General features: G+C 36.9%; 1 protein-coding gene across 10 annotated transcripts in view; it reads left to right on the top strand.

Moving 5' to 3' along the window:
- The window catches only part of HELZ (helicase with zinc finger), a 67,697-nt gene that overhangs the window by 30,177 nt on the left and 17,955 nt on the right, over positions 1–19,565 (top strand). For 5 of the 10 annotated variants that reach the window (XM_015879520.2, XM_015879521.3, XM_085523023.1 and 2 more), the window contains 9 exons: positions 2,749–2,879; positions 5,187–5,366; positions 5,856–5,960; positions 10,577–10,755; positions 11,170–11,288; positions 12,461–12,606; positions 14,093–14,240; positions 16,249–16,432; positions 17,390–17,618. In XM_015879520.2, the coding sequence (XP_015735006.2) occupies positions 2,749–2,879; positions 5,187–5,366; positions 5,856–5,960; positions 10,577–10,755; positions 11,170–11,288; positions 12,461–12,606; positions 14,093–14,240; positions 16,249–16,432; positions 17,390–17,618 (1,421 nt within the window). Of the gene's footprint in view, positions 1–2,748; positions 2,880–5,186; positions 5,367–5,855; positions 5,961–10,576; positions 10,756–11,169; positions 11,289–12,460; positions 12,607–13,432; positions 13,559–14,092; positions 14,241–16,248; positions 16,433–17,389; positions 17,619–19,565 lie in introns of those variants that run through there. The other 5 variants (XM_085523025.1, XM_085523026.1, XM_015879519.2 and 2 more) reach the window with 3 other exon arrangements.

The following is a 19,565-nucleotide window of genomic DNA, read 5'->3' as shown; positions in this document are numbered from 1 at the left end:
AAGCTTTTTTTTCTCTTTGTGATAAGGAGAAAGTAGAGTGCAAATGAGAATTTCAGATGGTGAAATGTGTATGCTTATTTATCAAACATGTTTTGTCACCAGGGTCCACAAGAATCATTTCATTAACAGAGTCAAGGGAAGGAGTGTTATGATTTATTTTTTCCTCCAAAACAATAAATCAGTGGAGCTCTTTACATTGTCAGCTGGAGCTCTCTTTGGTAATTTGCATCTGAGGCTGTTGATTTTGTGTTGTCTCCTTGTGTTGCTGTGGATTCTGTTACATTTGTTCCTGGGCTTGAGGTGAGATGGGCTTTGTGCTGCCTTCTTCATCTGTATCACAACAAAAGGAATATACCCGAAAATACCTGTCTGGGAGGCGTTCCATCACAACATGAAGTTACAACACTGCTGCTGGTGATTGTAGTGTTGGCAGTAAGATCAAGTTTTTGTTTACTTTGCAGTTAAAATGAAATGAGGGGGATGGAGTGTGCTTTTAAATGGTGGTGTTATGCAGCTTGCAAACAAGCTTGCAATTCCTGCTCATGCAGGAAGGGAAGATAAAGCTGTAGTTAACTACTTGCACTCCTCCTACCTGTTCCCTCTGTTTGCCTGCTGTTGAATTTGCAGTTGACCTTGTTTACTAGCCAGAAATGACCTCAAATTAAGGTCACTGAAATTACTTGAATTGAATGCATTTTCACCAAGGAATTATCTCAATTTACTTTCTGTTGTGGAAACATATGTAGGAATCTTAATGCCTTAATTCAATGTGACTGATTGGTCTGGGAAGGCTTACGCTCTTCTGGGCTCTTGGTTTTGTGTTTGTTTTCTTAAAACAATAATTAAATCTACTAATTGATTCTATCAAAAACTGCTCTGGAATTCCAAATGAGCTGGAGTTTGAGTAACTGACTTATTTTCCTTCGAGTGTCATAGAACTAGGCCTGAGGCAGCAAATCTCTTCTCCATTAAAAACTATGTACTGAGTTTATTTGTGAAATCATGCAGTGCTTCACATATACAGCAGCGAACTGGTGGTGAAATCCTTTAGCAGTTACCTGTATTTTAATGAATTGTGACTGGGAAGAAAGTTTTTCTGATGAAATGTTGACTGAAAAATGTGGAAAGAGATCCTCAGATTAGAACTGAGGGTGGTAAAGTTTGGAGGTACATTGATACTATTAAAGATGCTGGAAATCTTGCCATTATCTCCAGTGGATTTAGTAATCCCTGTATGATTCCTAAATACTGACAAAATTGCTGTAATTTCTGTATATTTTGGATAAAATGCATGCCTTTCTTCCTTTTATTACCTAATCTTGGAAGTCTGCTGATAATTTCCTTGTCTGTTGTCCTGGCTAAACTAAAGCACAAAGAGAATTTTAGCTTGGGCTGGAACGAGCTGGTGCTTTAAAGCCCCTTGGCTGCCGCTCTTCTTGGTGACCAAACTAACAGGAGACTGTTTTATTTTTGGAGTAGTTGCACTGTCTTGTGTCGTTTTCTGTGAACTGGCAATGGATTAACTTCCTTTCCCACTGTTTTCTTGTTCTGGAATGTTTATTGAAGCAGGTTACATGCTTCTCCTTCACAGATGGCCTCATTCAGTACTCTGCAACAGCAAACATAACTACATGACTCAATCCAAACTGGATTGAAAACAAAACAAATCACAAGCTGTGAAAATGGAGAATACTGGTAGATAATAAGAGACATTGAATGCCAGTCTCCCTCCTTGGACTCCCAGAAAGGGCTGTTGAAGTGTTGCTCAGATTTATAGTTTCTGTTTAAATTGCAGCTTTTTAATTGCAGGTGGGCTTCTGTTAGCCTTGGGTCTTTAGGAGCAAAGGAACTTTTCCTCTATAGAGTGGGGGAACAGTGGTTTGAGCATTTTTAAGAAACAAGCTTTGCTCCCAGTTAAATTAGTCTGTGAGCTCCATGCTTGTTCCTTAGCTCCATTGCTGCCCTTTTCTTTATACATCTTGCTGTAAGATGCAGTAGGTAAGATGAATACTTAGTGCCTTATATCTGTGAGAGACAGGAAGTTAATGGCTGCACTGATGCAAGCAGGTGTTTATTTACAGCAAAGCTAGTATTGCTTGCTTTCTTTTACATGCTACGTTGTGCTATGAACAGTGCTTTTAAATGTAATAGAGGGGAAAAAAGGGAAATGCTAAGAGCATTAAAATACGAGTAATTGAGAAGGCAAACAGAATGTATTGATAAACAACTAGATTCTAGAAATAACGTTTTGGAGAGTTCTTGCAATTCAACAGAAGTGACAAACTGTATTATTGCAGATTGTTTGGCTGGAATTAAGAACTGTTTGGGTTTTATCTCTGCTTGTCACACATCTGATTTGTACTATCTGTTCATCTGCAGCAGTTCCTGGTCTGTTTCTGTTTTCAAGTTGTTCTTACTGTTAAGTATGGAGGCTTAGATGTTTAAAAACAATGCTCTAGGTCAGTGCTGTTTTCAAGGAGTACTTTTTTGTGTTCCTAAAATAATTTGAAGGATATTTTGCTATTTTTTTCCTGAAAGTGCAGTGGAATCTAATCTTAAACAACAAAATGACATTACAGAAGGTGCTGTATTCTATTTTGTTTACAGAAAAACAAAACCAGTCCTGTTTCCTTCTGAGAACCAATGGGTTGTAGGAAGAGAATAGTTCTTGTATGCAGCAGAATCTACGGTGACTTCTAAAGAAATGGTTTTGGGTTCATCTGTTAATTCATTCATTTTGTATTGCAGGTTGAACTGCAGTTTCAGTTAAATCGCTTACCCCTCTGTGAAATGCATTATGCCTTGGACAGGATTAAGGACAACAGTATTTTGTTTCCAGATGTCAGCATGACTCCCACCATACCCTGGAGTCCCAACAGGTACAAGAATACAAACACTTTAATATCAACGGTCGTATGGTAATGTAGTATTGAATTTCCCATAACAGATGGCTGAAATCTGCCCTGGAACAGGAAATATGTCTTGCTCTTCATTAATGGTGAGGATGGTTCAGAGAAGGGAGTGAAACTCTTGTGAATAAAACAAGAAAGCTGATCCTCTGAGGACTGGAATCTGTTGATTAGTTTTTCCCTGTGGTTGAATGGTGACTTTAATAGACACTGCAATTGTGTTGTAGCTGCAGCAAGCAAATCTCCTGTTCTTATTTCCTGTTCTGCTGATATTCATTCAAAATATGTACTTTATGGAAATAGAAATACCTGTTACAAGGATTTTGCTGTGCAGGATCTTAAACATGCAGACTCACTAACATGGGCAATCTGTTAGTACTCTTTGAGTTTGATGCAGTGACCCAAATTTGGACATGCCACTGAAGGGAACGGCAAAACAAAGGGGTGTGTGAACAAGACATTGCAGTTAGTCCTGAGATTCCTTGTGTATATGTTGTACATTTTCATTTAGGACATAAAAACCTCCACATTATTTAAACTCTTTTGAGAAAACTTTAATTGCATTACTGCACCCCTGTAAAAAGTTCATCTTGAAGAGGAAACTTGGAGAAGAAATGAGGCTTTGTGGCTTAGGGAATATGGCCGGTGTTCTTGGTGCATGGAGAAGGATGAGGGGGGAAAAAAAAAGTTTCTGTACTTAGACAGTAGGGAAATGAGAGGTATGTGGAACTGATCCTGTGCAGCACTCAGGGAGTCGTGTGATGTCTTGAAGGTGCAAATGAGGAGTGTGATTGTGCTGCACTACAAAACAGAAGATAGCTCAAGGATGAGAAGGAGGGTGAACTGGCCAGAAAACTGAGGCAGCTAGAAAATGTAAGGGAAAAAGTTATTGGAAAAAGTTGAGTTTGTTTTTGAAGCATAGGAAGAACAGCGATGATAAAAGGGGGCTGGTGCAGTGTTCTGGGTGGGGAAGATTGCTGAATGTGTCAAAGCTTTGTCAGTAAAGGCTGAAAGAAGGGAGCAGGTTTTGCACAGCTATACCACAAAGCTAATGAAGGACAAAGACAATCTGTTCACTGACTTAATTAAGTTTTGGGTAAATCTTGTAAAGAAGTAATATTTAGGAATGGTTTGGAAGTAAGCAGTGATTGCAATGAAAAGGAAGGAAGTCGAGCAAGCTAGAACGTTTTTTGTTTAATGTCAGGAGATTTATGTTATTAGAACTTTACTGCTTCTAGTTGTGTAATTATTTGTATAATTGATTTGTATCTTTTATATATGTAAATAATGTATATAATGATTACCATTCAGTTTAAGTCATTGTAATGAGCTTATTTTTTCTCCCTCTGATGGCTTGGTTTGCTTTAACTCTGAACTGTCTTTCCTATACTGCTTTTCTTGTACTTCTCTTTTTTGTCTCTCCTACTTTCCAGTATTTCTTAGATTCCTTTGCAAGCTTTTTGTTCATAGCTATCTTAAAAGTTAGGACTTCAGTCAGCTCCTCTTGATTTTAGTCCCTTTTGGTAGCAGAAGCTTTCCTTATTTGCAAGAATCATGGTGCTTGTACCAAAGCAGATCACATTACTAAAGTATGGCCATATGTGCAGCAGTGACAGGTGTTTTTTACTGTGTGTGTCTACTTTTAAATCTGTCACTGGGAATATTATAAACTGTGCCTACAAATCTTTAACCTCTTGTGCTCAGTGGAACTTTCTGAAAGAATCTTTCTGTTAATGCTGTTATCTCTAACTGGTTATAGCAGAGGTTCTTTTAGACTTCCTTTTTGTTGGAGTTATGCCTTAGTGATCTCAAAAGAGGGAAAAAGAAGTCTGTAATTGGTGATTACTAGTTAGTTTTTGTTTTTCTTGTTTGATTTTGAGATTCATCCTAGTTCATTTTTGCAACGCCTGAGGTAATATAAATGTTGACTTTTGAAGCTGACAGGGTAAATACTGCCTGGAATAAATGTAGCTAATGTTACATTTTATACAGTAATGACAGAAAAACATTGATGTCTGCTTTCTTTTATTATCAAGCAGTGGTTTACTATATACTTCTGTCTGAAATATACTTTATAGAGGGTAATTATTTTTAGGCAAGATACTGTAAACATTTTGCTAGATCTGTTGGTTTGTTTAGTATGCCTCAGAATAACAGAATCAATACATTAACATACAGACCTTCATGAAAGCTTTTGAAATCTTACCTCATTTCATTTCTTTTTGATTGTGAGTTGTCATAGGTTCTGATTTTCAACTCTTGCCTCCTTTTGTACAGACAATGGGATGAGCAGTTGGACCCTCGGCTAAATGCTAAGCAGAAAGAGGCTGTTCTGGCTATCACTACCCCACTTTCAATACAACTGCCTCCTGTTCTTATCATCGGTCCCTATGGGACAGGAAAAACGTTCACGCTGGCTCAGGCAGTCAAGCACATACTGCAACAACAGGATACTAGGTGAGGTGGGGCTCTAAATAGAGCAATACATGATTAGTAAAGAGAGTATCATTTCTTATTAAATTCATGTTAAAGGTAGAAGTATAGAATTTCCATCCAGCTTAAAAACAACCAAAACCCGAGCCATCTATTACTGTTTCAAATGGTAAATTTATAGTCTTAGCCTGTATTTTCCATTTTAAAAGTATTTAAAATTGACAGTGACTGATTTGTTCAACATGGAAAGATGTGCAGCATATTTGATAGTAAAAGCTGTTCCTTACTTAAAATCAAGTCTGCATTAATAGCTGCAAGATAATGTTTAAACTTTTACATAAGTGAAGGATTTAAGTTAAAGGACTGAACCTTGTGAACCACAGTAGGTCTGTGCCTAGTTTTGTTAAGGGAAATGTACAGGAAGATGGCCACTGTTTCCTTTGTTTTGTATTCTACTGCTTTGAATTGTTTTCTGTTTCTTCATTGCTTTTTTATTTGCACCATTTATTCCAGCAGGATTCTCATTTGCACCCATTCTAATAGTGCTGCTGATCTCTACATAAAGGATTATTTACATCCATATGTAGAAGCAGGCAATCCCCAGGCAAGACCTCTCAGGTATTTTTTAAGGCTTATTATGTATCTATAAAATACTCTTCTTAAGAAAAGGTGTCTATTCAAAAAAGAAAAAGTTAAAGAACATTTAAAAAATAAAAGCCTATTGGCATTACCAGCAGTGATTTAAAACAATAGACTAAAATGAATGTGAAACGTCAACGTAACTTTGCGTCATTTCTTAAACAAAAATAAAGACATCCTTTTTTAAGCTTTTATTTTTCTATTGCTAAATGTGTTGTTCCTAATGAGCAAACTTTTGATGTGCTCCTCTAAAAGCTACGGTAATAAAATAAAAGTAAATTTAACTGTATTTTAAATTGCAGAGGATTTTGACTCATGCTTATGGTTTGGAAACAGGGGCTGCTCACCTGGCTTTTTGAAGAACAAATATGTCATAGGAGTTAAATATTTGGAAAATACATGTATTTTTAAATCATGATAGTTTGGCCTCTTCCGATCAGTCAACTTGAAGTAATTGTGGATGTGATTAAATGTGTTCACCATGGTTATTTTGGGGGAGTTACTTATGGAAGAAGATGAAGAAGTGGAAACCTAAAGCACAGGAAGAGTGAAACGTGCCTGTGAATAGGGAGTATGTATTTATGGGCAGAAACTCACTCTTGGGAATATTTGCACAGATACCACAGTGCATAATACTGATAGCTTGGTGTATATTCTTTAGATTACAGGCTTCATTTTCTATATGCCAGTGTGTGAATTTATTATCTTACAAAGCAAATGATTTGCTGTATTCACTTGGTAGCTACTAAGAGCCATCCTGGACTTAAATTTTACATAATGTCAGCAAAGCCAAAGAAGTTCCATGAAAGGGTGAAATTTGCAACAGATGTAAATTCTGGTAGGTGTGCTGGCTTTAGTTGTTACGTGACAGACACTGAGGATCTGGCCAAAAAGAGAAGGCAATTTGTATGGAGAAGTTCTCTTGGATCTGGTGTGTTTTGACACAGATAGTCTTCAAGCCCTTTGTAAAGCACTTTGTGATGGAAAGCAATACAGTATATTAATTTTGTAGTGGGGAAAATTGAACTGTGATTTAACAGAGCAAGGTGTTAGGTAGTCTTGTTGTGTTGCCAGTCTTCTGCTACCTTCTGCATGTGCTATATTCTGTTTAGCACAATCTCGACATGCTCGTGAAAAACATACATAAACAATTTCTTTTCCATTAAGGTGAAATAATATACATATTTAAGTGTGACATAGCTTCCAAACAACTTATACTTGGGAAGCCTAACTGCATGCCAGCTGATCTAGCAGGACATAGAGGATCAATATCTGCACTGAAAACTAGAGCTGTGTGATATTCCTAGCATAAAATCAATTGTGGTTCTCTTACCTTTCTTATTGACTATTGTCAAGATATGTTTCCAAATTAAAATCATTACTGTTAGTTTAAACAGGGTGCTCTGAGCCTTTTGCTGCTGCCTGAGGGAAACAGAATGGAGCAGAAGCAGGAAAGTACTCAAGCAGGATGTGCTGCTTGCAGTGTTTGTGCTTTGCAATGGCCGAGCAGTTTGTTTTAGGTGTTTTGTATTTACTCTGCAGCTATGACTTGGTTAAATAGCATCTTTGCTAAGAATGTTCCCACAGATGACTTGGAAGCACAGTAATATTTCTATTGTTTGTGAAGTAAGCTTAATTATTTAGTATTGGTTGAGTACTGAGAACTACGTAAATATTTCTGTAAATTTCTGTGGGTAAAACACACACTAAATAATTTATCCCATTAGGAGTTGCACCATAAAAGCGTGAAGTCTTTAGTTTGGGGGGAGGGTTGTTTAAATACCATGTAATAAATTCATGTGTTTGTACTTTTTTCTTACAAATAATTATCTCTGCCCTCTGGGAAACATAAAGGCAGAACGAATTGGGGAAAACTTATGTTGAATCTAAGTTCTGCACCTAAATAAGAGAGCAAGGAAGCCGGGTGGCCAAATTCTCAGAGTCCTAATGTCCATAAACTGATTTGTGACCAGTAAAGACAATGGCACTGGTTGTGATTAGGGGTAATGCAACTGTTCAAGGGACACTCTCCAAAACCTGTCTGTTTCTGAAGTTTTAGTGATGTAATTTAACGCTGAGGTGTTTCTGAAAGGAACCCAGTAACCTACACTTAGAAGAAAAGAGCCTGCAATTAAATGCTTCTGTTCCATGCGAAGACTCTACATTATTTTTTATTTTTTTTTGCGTGCAGAAGCAGGTGGTGATGGAGAGTGATTCAAAGCAGTGGAGGTGGTAATTGACATCCAAGTTGTGTATGCTTTAACTCTGTGGCTGTGCTTGTCTCTCTCCATCAGCTGCTGGAGCCCTCAGGAGGCAGCTCTGGCAGCAGGCACTGCAGGCAGGTGCTGGAGCTGCACGTGGCACCTAAAAACTCTAGTCCAGACCTGGGAAGCATAGAGATGCTCTCCATGCAGTGATTGCAGTATCTATAGTTTATTATTTGTGTGTTTCAAATACATTATTAAAAGGAGAGAAATTTTGTTGGAATATGTGATGTCACACTTAGACACAAAGGTGGTATCATTTTCTGTATGAAATACAGATTCTGTGTAAGTTAAACCTGTGTACGGGGGATATTTTCAGTGCTTTTGTTTGTGGAAGATTTAAGGGACTCAAGCTTAGGGGGCTTCTGCTTCAATGTGGTTCCCAGTGTATTTGTCTGTGATTCCACTGCCTGTGGTTTGGGTAAAGCTAGATTCCAGCATCCATAATTCTCTGTAATTAAAGTCTTGAGGTGAGGCACGTGATGTGAGAAAGTACACTTGCATGTGAATAGTGGTTTGATTTTGGTTTTGTAGTGGCATTGATTATACCTCCAGCTGCACATGAGCAGAAGAAGTTGGAGGCACTGAAGGAAAGGTCAGTTGGTGGCTCCTGACTGCTGGCACTCAGGGCCTTTGCTTAGGGAAGCATCAGGAGTAGAAGTTGGCTTAGTTGCTCGCTTGGAAGTTAAGTGTATGTTGCAGAACGAGCTGTTTTTGAATTGTGTTAAAATGGTTAAAAATATTTGTATATATTGCAGCAGGTTCCTCCAGCTTCAAGAAAACAAGGTTGAAATTACAGAAGGTGCTATTAGTGCAGATTGCACACAAGAAATGCCACATTCTGCGTGGCTTATTTATATCGTGACTTCCAAGTAGTCACATCTGCCAGGTGCTTTTGTGGCAGTGGTGCATATTAGCTTTGATCACCTTTTTGATCTTGCATCAAAATAAAATAAATTCATGGGTAAGCAACAGTGCAGTTTGAAATGCTGTCAGCCAGTCTTTGAGTCACAGATAGTTGGATTTGTGTAATGAAAGACAGTGCATGGTATAATAATGTCTAATAACCATAATATTTTGCATTTCAATAGCACCTTTCATCCAAGAATCTCAAAGTGCTTTACAAACATAAACTCACAATAAACTCATTAATCCTCACAGTACTCCTGTGAGATGGTAGGTAAGTATTATCCTCAGTTCACATTGGGAAACTGAATCATGTGAAAGCTGAATGGCTGCGATGGAGGGAGCAGGGCTGTTCTGCTCCTGCTGCTTCCTCCTTGTGATCCGGTTCTGACTGCATGTTGCTGCACTGGTGTAATAACAGCATATCAAATAAGGCTTATGAGCCTGATGGCTGGTGGGAAATAAATTTATTGATCATGTTGTAAGGTTCTTGATCCTGAAACAGTGCACTTGTGCAGCACCCAGGCTGAACTGGTTATGGTTGATCACTGTCAGTTTTGGCTGGTGGTGTTGCCATTCAGATTAGTGCGGCACAATTGCACCCCTGTGCCTTTCATTTTGTGTGTCTTGTCTGAAATGGACATTGATAGTGTATTTTCACCAAATTAATCACAACATTCACTGTTTCTCTCATGTTATGTGGAACTGAGCTGTGCTTTTCCAACTTAAGGAGACATATGGTATCCAGAGTCCAGCCATTGCAATCATGTTTTGCACTTGAGTGCATAATTTCACTTTTTCAAATATTTTATTAATGATTTGGGATTTGTAATGCGGGTGCGGGAGAAACTTAATCAAAAGGAAGTAATTAATGAATAGATAAACAGCATTGAATCCCATATTCAGAACTTAAGTTATTTTAAACCATTTCATCTTAATTTGCTTTGGAAATAAGTTGGAATAACTTGAATTCTAAGAAAGAATGTATAGTAGTGTCTTGTAATTTTAAAATTGCACTTCAGATTTGCAGTTCTGACTTGATACAGGTGATGTTTACGAGGAATGCCACTTAAAGAAGCCCTTTCACATCATTATCCTGATATTTTAGTTGAGGAAATTGTATATATTTTATAGTGAGCTTACAGACAGAGAAAAAAGGCATTGATGTGAAGGTCATAGTAACTAAATGTAGGAAGAACTTAGAGATTTTTGCATGTGGATTAATCCCTGGTAAACATTCATATATGTAGTATTGCTCCTCAACAAGTAGTGGAAGGAAACCAAGGTATTTCAGCATGTAATTCTGCACAATAGTGATGATTTGCTTTTTGAAGACTTTTATTTGCTAGAATACGAGAATTTGAAACATTAGGCAGTCACTGTGTTCCAGCTGTATAGAAAACAAACCTCCTTTTTCTTTCGTAGGGTATATTTCAGAAATCGCTGGGTAAAGACTGTCCACCCAGTTGTGCATCAGTACTGTTTGATTTCAAGCACACATTCCACCTTTCAGATGCCACAGAAAGAAGATATTCTTAAGCAACGAGTAGTAGTTGTTACTTTAAATACATCACAGTATCTGTGTCAACTGGATCTTGAACCAGGTATGATAGCTGTAGAGAAGACATGTCTGTAAGGTGCATTGAAAGGTAGCTTTGTCTTTCCAGCACTGGTGACAAGTGTTCTTTCTGTTCCCTACTCAGTTCTTTGAACAGCTAAAAAGTTAAATTTAAAAAAAATAAAATTGTTTGGATTGTTTGTTTTGTGAAAAAAAATATTCATTAAAAAGCTGTAAAATTAATGACCTTCAAGTTAGCCTTTTGCCTCCCTATTTTTTTCCCCCTTGTATAAAGAAAGAAGAGGTACTGTGTGTGAACTGGTGTTTCAGAGGGAAAATTCTGTTTGATTTTTATTACTATCAGAATACAGAACTTTTATTACAGTTTCTTATATTGTTATCACTGTTTATTTTACCATATCTCTAGTTTCACTTATTTGCTGCTACCTCTGTCTTACAGGTTTTTTTACACACATTCTGTTAGATGAAGCTGCGCAGGCTATGGAGTGTGAAACTATTATGCCTCTAGCATTAGCTAATAAAAACACGAGAATCGTCTTGGCTGGAGACCATATGCAGGTAAAAGCTGTAGTATATAATATCAGATGTATATGTAGTATGTTTGTTTGTTTGATTACATAATCTAACTTCTCCACATGTCCATGGCATGTGTGATAGATTTGCCTTTCTTTGACAATTCAAGATGGCAGTAAAGTGGATGTTTGCATAGTTCTTCAGGTCCTGCTAGTGAAGTCTCTGTTTTCTTTACCATTTCGATTCTTGTGTTGATATTGAGTTACGCATCCTGTTCCTGCTGCTGGATCATGTAAAGTCATGATAATCATAATCTTATGGACTGTTTTTTGTTTTTTATGAAACAAACCTCAGACGTGCTTTTTAAGAGGCTGGTGTGGTATCCTTAACTCTTCAGGCTAGAACTCGTGAGTCCCAGCAGGATGGCTGGAGGTAACTCTGGTCTGCGTGTCTCTGGCTACGTATGTAAAGAGCTGTTTTGTAGCTCAGGTTCGCACAGAGTTCTGATGGAAGCTGTTCTGTGAGGAATTTACATTTCTAAAAATAATACCTGAGGGTAAAAAATAATGAACTCAGATTGTGAATAATGAACATTCAGAACATCAACAGTTTGGCTTAATTTTTGAATTTTGACTTGAAATTGTTTTTTCAGCATCTTTAGCTTCTGTTTTTCTTGCTATCTTAGATGATGTTGTTGTTAAAGAAGGCTGGTAATAGTGTATTTGTAACTGGGCTGCCTTTGTATTACTTTTTTTCAAATGAATTTGTTAGCTTTCTTTTCTTTTACAAATTTCTATATTTTATGTACAGCTCTATGGGTGGTAGTAACCATCTGTAAAAGGTTTCACAGCATAATTGTTAACAGCATTCAAAACAGTCTTTTTAATTTTAATTTTTTTGACCATACAACTCTGCCCTGTATTATTCATCTTTGCAAGCCACAAAGAAAAATGTATGAAGGTTCTTCTCTCCTTTGTACCTAGTTATTAAATGTATTATTGTTCCTGTAAGTGCATGCTGCTCTTTTGTCACTTTTACAGTAGGAATGGATGTTTCTCTGGAATAGAAAATGTTTATCCATACTCTATGTATTCCAAATATGAATATACAATGCAAATTTTGTTTTTATTTTTATACAAAGTGTGTTTCTTGGGAGCATGAAATACAAAATCCACATATTTAGTTACGTTTTCTTTGTATGTGTGTGTCTATTACAGCTCAGTCCTTTTGTCTACAGTGAATTTGCCAGGGAAAGAAACCTTCATGTTTCATTGCTTGATCGGCTCTATGAGCACTACCCTGCAGAATTTCCATGCAGGATCTTGCTGTGTGAGAACTATCGCTCCCATGAAGCTATCATCAAGTAGGTGTGAACTTTTTCACTGTATCATGCTTTCACTGATGCGAGTGAACACAACAGATTTTTTCTTTTGATATGCTAAGAACAGCTGATGAAGCATTTCACATTCCTCTAATGAAATCTTAGTTGTCTCAGAGTTAATTAGTAGAATAATTCTGTCTTACAAGGTTGAAATTCTGTCTCCTAGAGCAGACATCAAAGAGTCACTTATACAGATCTATTACAGACCTTCTTATTTGAGGAGAGCTGATCTGGCTACAAGATGGGCATGCAGAGCCAAAGCGCTAACTTTCCCTTTTTAGCCATTACACAATATTTTCAGTAGGATCTGTATTTCCTTAAATTATTTCAGATTTTCAGAATTAGTAGGGTAAGTTATGTTGGAGCAGTAAAATATGTGCAGTATAAGGAACTTACAGATGTACAGCTATGTAGAGGGAAAAAAAGTAGGTCAAATTTTGGGCATGTTTGCTTCTTCTTTCAAGAAGTTAATCAGTGGTTTTGCATTTTTATGCTATGATAACCTAATGGCTGCAAGTGTAATGTAATGAGCTCATCCATGAGCTGTGCTAGAAAGAATAAGTGCAATCATGGGGAAAAATGCTAAAGTTTAAGTCCTGACTCAAATATGTACTGAGGGATATTTTGTTGGTATCCAGTCATACTAATTAGGTTATCACTGTGTTCAAAGCAAAAGCAGGAATATTTAAATGCACTGGGGAATCAGAAAGGAGAATGTAGTGTACTTTATTACACAGCTTGATCCCTATTTTATTTTTTACATATTCTAGACTTAGACATTTCTAGAAATTTTAAGTTATAAATGAGAGGGAGTCTGTAGGAATTGTTTCAGCTTTTTCTTAGAGGTGATTCCCATGAAACTTGCCTCAGAAATTTCAGCAGAAGAAATTCAGACATTGTGTTCCTAGAGAGATTCACTGTGTTGAATAACAAGGTAAGGATTGCAAAAGTACCGCTGGGGATAGTTGGCTATTGAGTCAAAATGCAGTGTATGTAATGTACTGTTGTGTGAAGTGAAACGTGCTCTCACAGTGATCCAGCTGTAGGGATTCTGTCAAGTTTACTTCCTTTATAATGTGGAGTTTCCTTTGGTACATTGGACCATGACATTTATGACAGAAATAAGTGTGGGAAGACAATTCCTGGTGATCTCATTAATCGTGCCTACCTAACTGAAGAGGAGAGACCAAAAGAAATAAAGATCAGCTTTGGAGCTGTAACTGGAAAAAGCAGTCCTTGTAGAGAGGGTGTTCTGTTGTTTAATGAGAACTCGTTACTAAGAATTAATTTACAAAATAAATTGTAGTATGGCTGTACTGCTTTAGAGAGTATCCTTTGGAGATGGTGAATAGTAGTCAGTGGTTTTACTTACAAAGAATTTTGTGATTGCACATTTGACTGGTGAAATTCTCGTGTTAGTGACCTCATGTATAGGCTCCACATTTTATTCTGTTTTGCTTTGTTGCAGTTACACATCTGAACTTTTCTATGAAGGCAAATTGATGGCAAGTGGAAAGCAGCCAGCACACAAAGATTTCTACCCTTTAACTTTCTTCACAGCACGTGGGGAAGATGTGCAGGAAAAAAATAGTACAGCTTTTTACAATAATGCAGAGGTAACTCTTCTTTGGCTTTATTCTTGGTTTTTCTTACAGCTCCCATACCCTCACATCTATTGGTTTATGCTCAGTGTGGGAGGAAAACGTGCATTGTTGTCTAACATGAGAGAGAAACGTGAAGTTTGTTAAATGTGAAATAGTGAACATTGCAATTGTGGTAAACGTTTCCACTAATTTATTTTCCTTTTCTCTTTGCAAATTGCAAGCTGCTTACTTTTCTCTCAGGCTCGTTTTTTGGGTTGTCTTTCCTGATAATTTTTGTGACAGTGTGATGGACGTATCTTAGCAACTGAGAGTAACTGCAATTTGAAGTAAAACTTAAATTTCTTCTACCGTTGTAGAAATGCTCCCACTCAGATAAGAGTCCTCTGGAGTAACATTTCGTATTTGCTTGAATATGTTTAGGAGTGGTGTCTAATTGATCATGTGCAGATACTTTTTTTTGCTTTTTTTCAGTGAGAACCTGGCTTAAAGTACTTGATCACATACCTTTATGGGAATTCAAACAGTAGTTATTTTTAGTTGTTCCTTCCATCAAGTTTAAGAAAAAGACCAGACATGGCACTATTGTTAATAGGCATTGCTTTAGGATTAGCCCTTGTAATTCACCTATTTTGGCCCCCACCATCAGAGGTAGATGCTGGTGGTATGGCAGTAAAGATTGAACCTTCCCATCATTCTCCATTTCATGTGGCAGTAAAGGGGCTGTCTGATTTCCCTCCTTGACTAGAGGTTCATTTCATTCGACAAACAGTTTTTAACCTCTTTGTTGTTGCTATTCTGCACTAGTTATGCATTCCTCCATGTATTAAAATATCTGTTTCAATAAAAAACTCACGCTGGTTTTAGGTGCGTTTCAGCCAGCAGTGATCTCTGGACACATCACAGAGGAAAAACTGAAGGCACCTGACTACTTTCATCAATATACTTGTACTGCTTCTCCATTAGAAAAAAAAAAAAAGTTGTAAAAAATGCTTAAAATATCTTCAGTGGCCCAGTAACTGTCAGAAAACTGTGAGTCATTAATAGCTGCGGGCAGAAATGAAGGACAACAGCTGCTTAAACCCAACATAAACTGAAATTCAGGGGATGAAGGAGATTTTTTTGCTGTTTGTCCTTTAACTAAAATTTTAGTTGGGCAATGTAAGGTTTGTTGGTGCCTCTGTTAAGTGAATTTCCTCTCTTTGGTTCTAACTCCAAAATTTACCTGTATGGTGATAATTCAAATGTAGGCATCTGAAAATTAATAATAATAAGAAAAAAAACACCCATAAAGCTTTTCAGAAATACTTTTTATTGTGCAGCATCTCATATCTGGGTGTTGAAACAGGAGCATTTATACCTGGTACATTTTGGCAGGTGGCTGCTTCAGGCCTGTCTTCTCACAGGAAATGTTTTTCAACCATTATTTTTGTTTAGTCTTTTCTGGTAATACACTTATTACTGTTCCATAGGGATGGGCTAACAGCTGATTAAATAAAATCTGAAACTCCTGATGGTATCCTTTGGAATGGGAAATGAATGTCTTCTGTTATAAACGTTCTTTTTGTTTTTTGAGTTACCAAACTCAAATATCACTTATAAAACCCACGGTAAAAATTAAATAATCCCTATTTAGGCAGTGTATTTACTTAAAAAAAATTAGATAATTTATGATCAGAAAGGTCCTACTGCACTTGACATTTTAGTAAGATCATAAGTATTAAAATTAAGGTTATTAATATCATTTTCCTGTTTGTACTTGTAAGGTGACATTTTTGTGGGCAAACTTTTAGTTCAAGGTTGGAAAAATGTAATGTATAGTAAATACCTTTAATGCATTGTTTTACTACATAATACTTCAGAGTTTTGGTGTAGAATACAATAGTATTGTTTCTTGTTCAGTAGAGCTATGCAATGCTGTATTGTTTAAATGGTTTAGAACTTTAAAATTAAAACCATCTTTCCATATCAAAGAGTGATCTTCACTCAAGCATTCTTTTAAGAGTTCTGACTTTCTTTTAAGGTGTTTGAAGTAGTAGAGCGTGTTGAGGAGTTGAGAAGAAAATGGCCTGTTGCCTGGGGCAAGTTGGATGATGGCAGTATAGGTGTCGTAACACCTTATGCTGATCAAGTGTTCAGAATTCGGGCTGAACTTCGGAAAAAAAGGCTGTCTGATGTCAGTGTAGAGAGAGTGCTAAACGTTCAGGGTAAGTAATGGTTGTATGTCTCCGAGATGTGATAAAGAAGTTAAAATGTGATTGTTGAAACTAGGTATGATGTACTTAAAAACTTACAGTGGTCAGAACATAAGGAGACCTGTGATATAGCCAATGAAACTGGTGTATTGAAATGAACATGGCAAATACGTTGATGTTTTTCCAACATGGAATAGCAAAATAATATTCATGGATATGTTTTTGGGTTTTTTTTCCAAAACTAAATTCAAGCTAATTTCAAGACTAGATTTACTGAAAGCAGATATATTTTCACTGTAAGGAAAAAATAGTTCCAAATAAAAATGTAACAAAGCTTTAGCCTCAAAATGTTTTTCTGATTTTCTGCTTTTAGAACAGGATGTAAAAAAAAAAAAAAAAAAAAAAAAAGAGGTCCACACACATAAGTCTCTTGGATCATATCGATAACGTAAGAATTTTGTGTAGGCATGGCCTGTTGCTAGGTTGCACTTTTAGTCAGGAATAAGCAGAGCAAGATAAGAAACTGAGTGACAGGGAGTGGTGTGCTCTGTTTTTCTCGTGGCAGTTATCATATATTGGAGAGATTTGGTCAATATAAAACAAGAATGTCCAGAGCATTATGTTTTTTTAAGGTAGAATAAATAAGTGCATGAGCTGTTATTGGCTGAATAGACGTATTGTAAAGATTATTAGAATTCAGAAAGTTCTCAAGTGATTAATTTTGAGATGGAAAATTATTTTTTTATACAGGAAATATTCTTATAATAGAAAATGCTATTTATAGTGTGTCTTTTAAAACTTTTACATCTTATTATTCTTGCATAAAGCCCTTCATGTGAAGGGTAGCTGTCAGTTCTTCAGAATATCCAGGTGTGAAGTCTGGCTGGCAAGAGAAGTGTGCTGATTGTCTTACCAGCAGAAATAGCGAAATTATCTGACCTCTTTTGTTTTTCTTTGCTTTGTTTTTAGGAAAACAGTTCAGAGTGTTGTTTCTCAGCACAGTACGAACACGGCATACATGCAAACATAAGCAAACGCCAATTAAAAGGAAAGAGCAGTTACTCGAGGATTCAACAGAAGACTTGGATTATGGTTTTCTGTCTAATTACAAACTTCTCAATACTGCCATTACAAGAGCACAATCCTTGGTAGCTGTGGTGGGAGATCCCATTGCTTTATGTTCCATTGGAAGATGCAGGTATATTTTCTATATATATTATGTATGTTCCTTTGTTAACTTAGAAATGCTGGAAAATATGTTTCATCTATGACTGTTGGATTCAGTAAAACAATGGATGTGCCTTTGGGTACCAAATAAGACATGTTATTACATTTTAAGTCCTTAAAATAACTGCATAATGATATTTAAGCTCTTCACACTTAAACCCACTAAAATACCATAAAGATGGCAAAGCATTTGTTGTATCCCCAACTCTTGCAAAGATTTGAACTTTGGATTTACTTTTTATAGACCTAAGTGAAGAAAGGTGAAAAAGAAATGTAAGCTGTGTTGTTAAGGATACTTAGCTCTTGTTCTTCAAAGGTTTCTTTTTCAATGGAAGACCTGAAATGTTAAGATGATCAGAGATAAGCCCTAAGGCTTGTTTTTTTGGAAGAGGGAAAACACTGCATGGACTGCGTCATTATAATAAAACTAAAAATATGTACTACATCTACATTGTATTCTACTTTCCTAACCAAGAACTGAAAATGGAATGTGGTTTTCAAAGGTTAGAATTGAGAAGCCCAGGTGGAATCCAAACCTTTGATTGCTGTATTTATGAAACATAATCTGTATTTAACTACTTATCTGTGAGGGAAGTGCCAAGAGTGTCCATATGTTTGTTACTATAGTAATCTGCTCAGGACTACTAATAACATCTTACTGAAAGTGAAATAAGAGTTGTGGTTTTATTTCATTTTTCCTATTAATCTGCTTCTGTTTCCGATGTGATCTAGTTTAGCTGATCAGAGAGAGCTCTTGAACACTTGACCCACAAATGATGAGTGTCTCTTAGTCTGCTGTTGCTGTCTCTGGTTCATTAACCCACACAGCACAGTGCATGACTCAGCTATGGAGTCTGCCATGATGTGCTGATTGACATTTGTTTCTTCTGGTTCAGAATTTATAGTTAGTTGACAAATTTTCCTCCCCTTCCCACAGTGGTGTTCAGGATGCACAATATTACCTAAGACAGTCTGTTAGTTAATCTGTAATTAGTTTAGCTGGCACCTAGAACCACTATAGGTTCTGCAACTAAGTACAGTTCTTGTGGGAGAATGACCATTTTATTTTCTCTAATCTCTCTGGAGATGATGATCTCATGAATTTTCATGTACGTCTGGATGTTGAGGTTCTAAATTAGATGGTGAAAAGAGACCTGGTTTTCAAATGTGGGAGCTGGGAAGTTGCTCTGGGTATGACTCTTTTCAAAATACCCTCAGTCAGGAATGCAAGATCTTGTAAAAATACAAGCATAGACTATCAGCAGGGTACCTGTTACCTGAGTTACAGTGTTGGCACTTAAGATGTTTGGTCTGCCTTTCTAAGACCAGCAGCTGTTTATACATCTATATGCTGTTCAGAATCATAAAACGAAAAAGATAATTAAGAAACCAGAACGACTGGAGCTTTATTAGGATGTAACTTGAGCTTTGCTTTTAATATGCCATTGTCTCATATCACTGAATAATTGAACATTCACTCTTTGAAAGTAGTGCTGGAGGGGCTCAGGCGTACTGCGAGGAAGATGGTTCTTTTTTAGTACAGCAGGAGTGAAGAAGTCTGAAATCAGTGACATTTCGTTAGGAAAAACAGACCTCAAAAAAGTTTAGAGAGTACTTGAATTTTATAAATATTCTAATGCCTGTCAAGATGAGTCAAGACTCTGTAATGATAGTTGTAGAAAGCTTTGTGAAGTATGCCCTGAGTAATCATTACATTTCTGTGTGTTACAACCAGACTAGACAGGGCTGGTATGGCAGACACTCCCTTTAAACTCCAGAGCACTCTGGAAGACAGAGGCAGCAGTATTTTATTCTCTGTTCTTACACCCCAGTACAAGTGTTCCATGTATAGAGAGACTGCTTGGGGCATTTTAAGCAAAGTGTATGGGTCCCTGTGGATTTGTGGTACTCGACAGTA

This window comes from Coturnix japonica, chromosome 23 (assembly GCF_054131305.1).
Source record: "Coturnix japonica strain WE chromosome 23, WE-NBRP24, whole genome shotgun sequence".
Classification (NCBI taxonomy): Eukaryota; Metazoa; Chordata; class Aves; order Galliformes; family Phasianidae; genus Coturnix; species Coturnix japonica.
The sequence above is the reverse complement of the archived record's forward strand: the minus strand, read 5'-3'. Positions and strand labels throughout refer to the sequence as shown.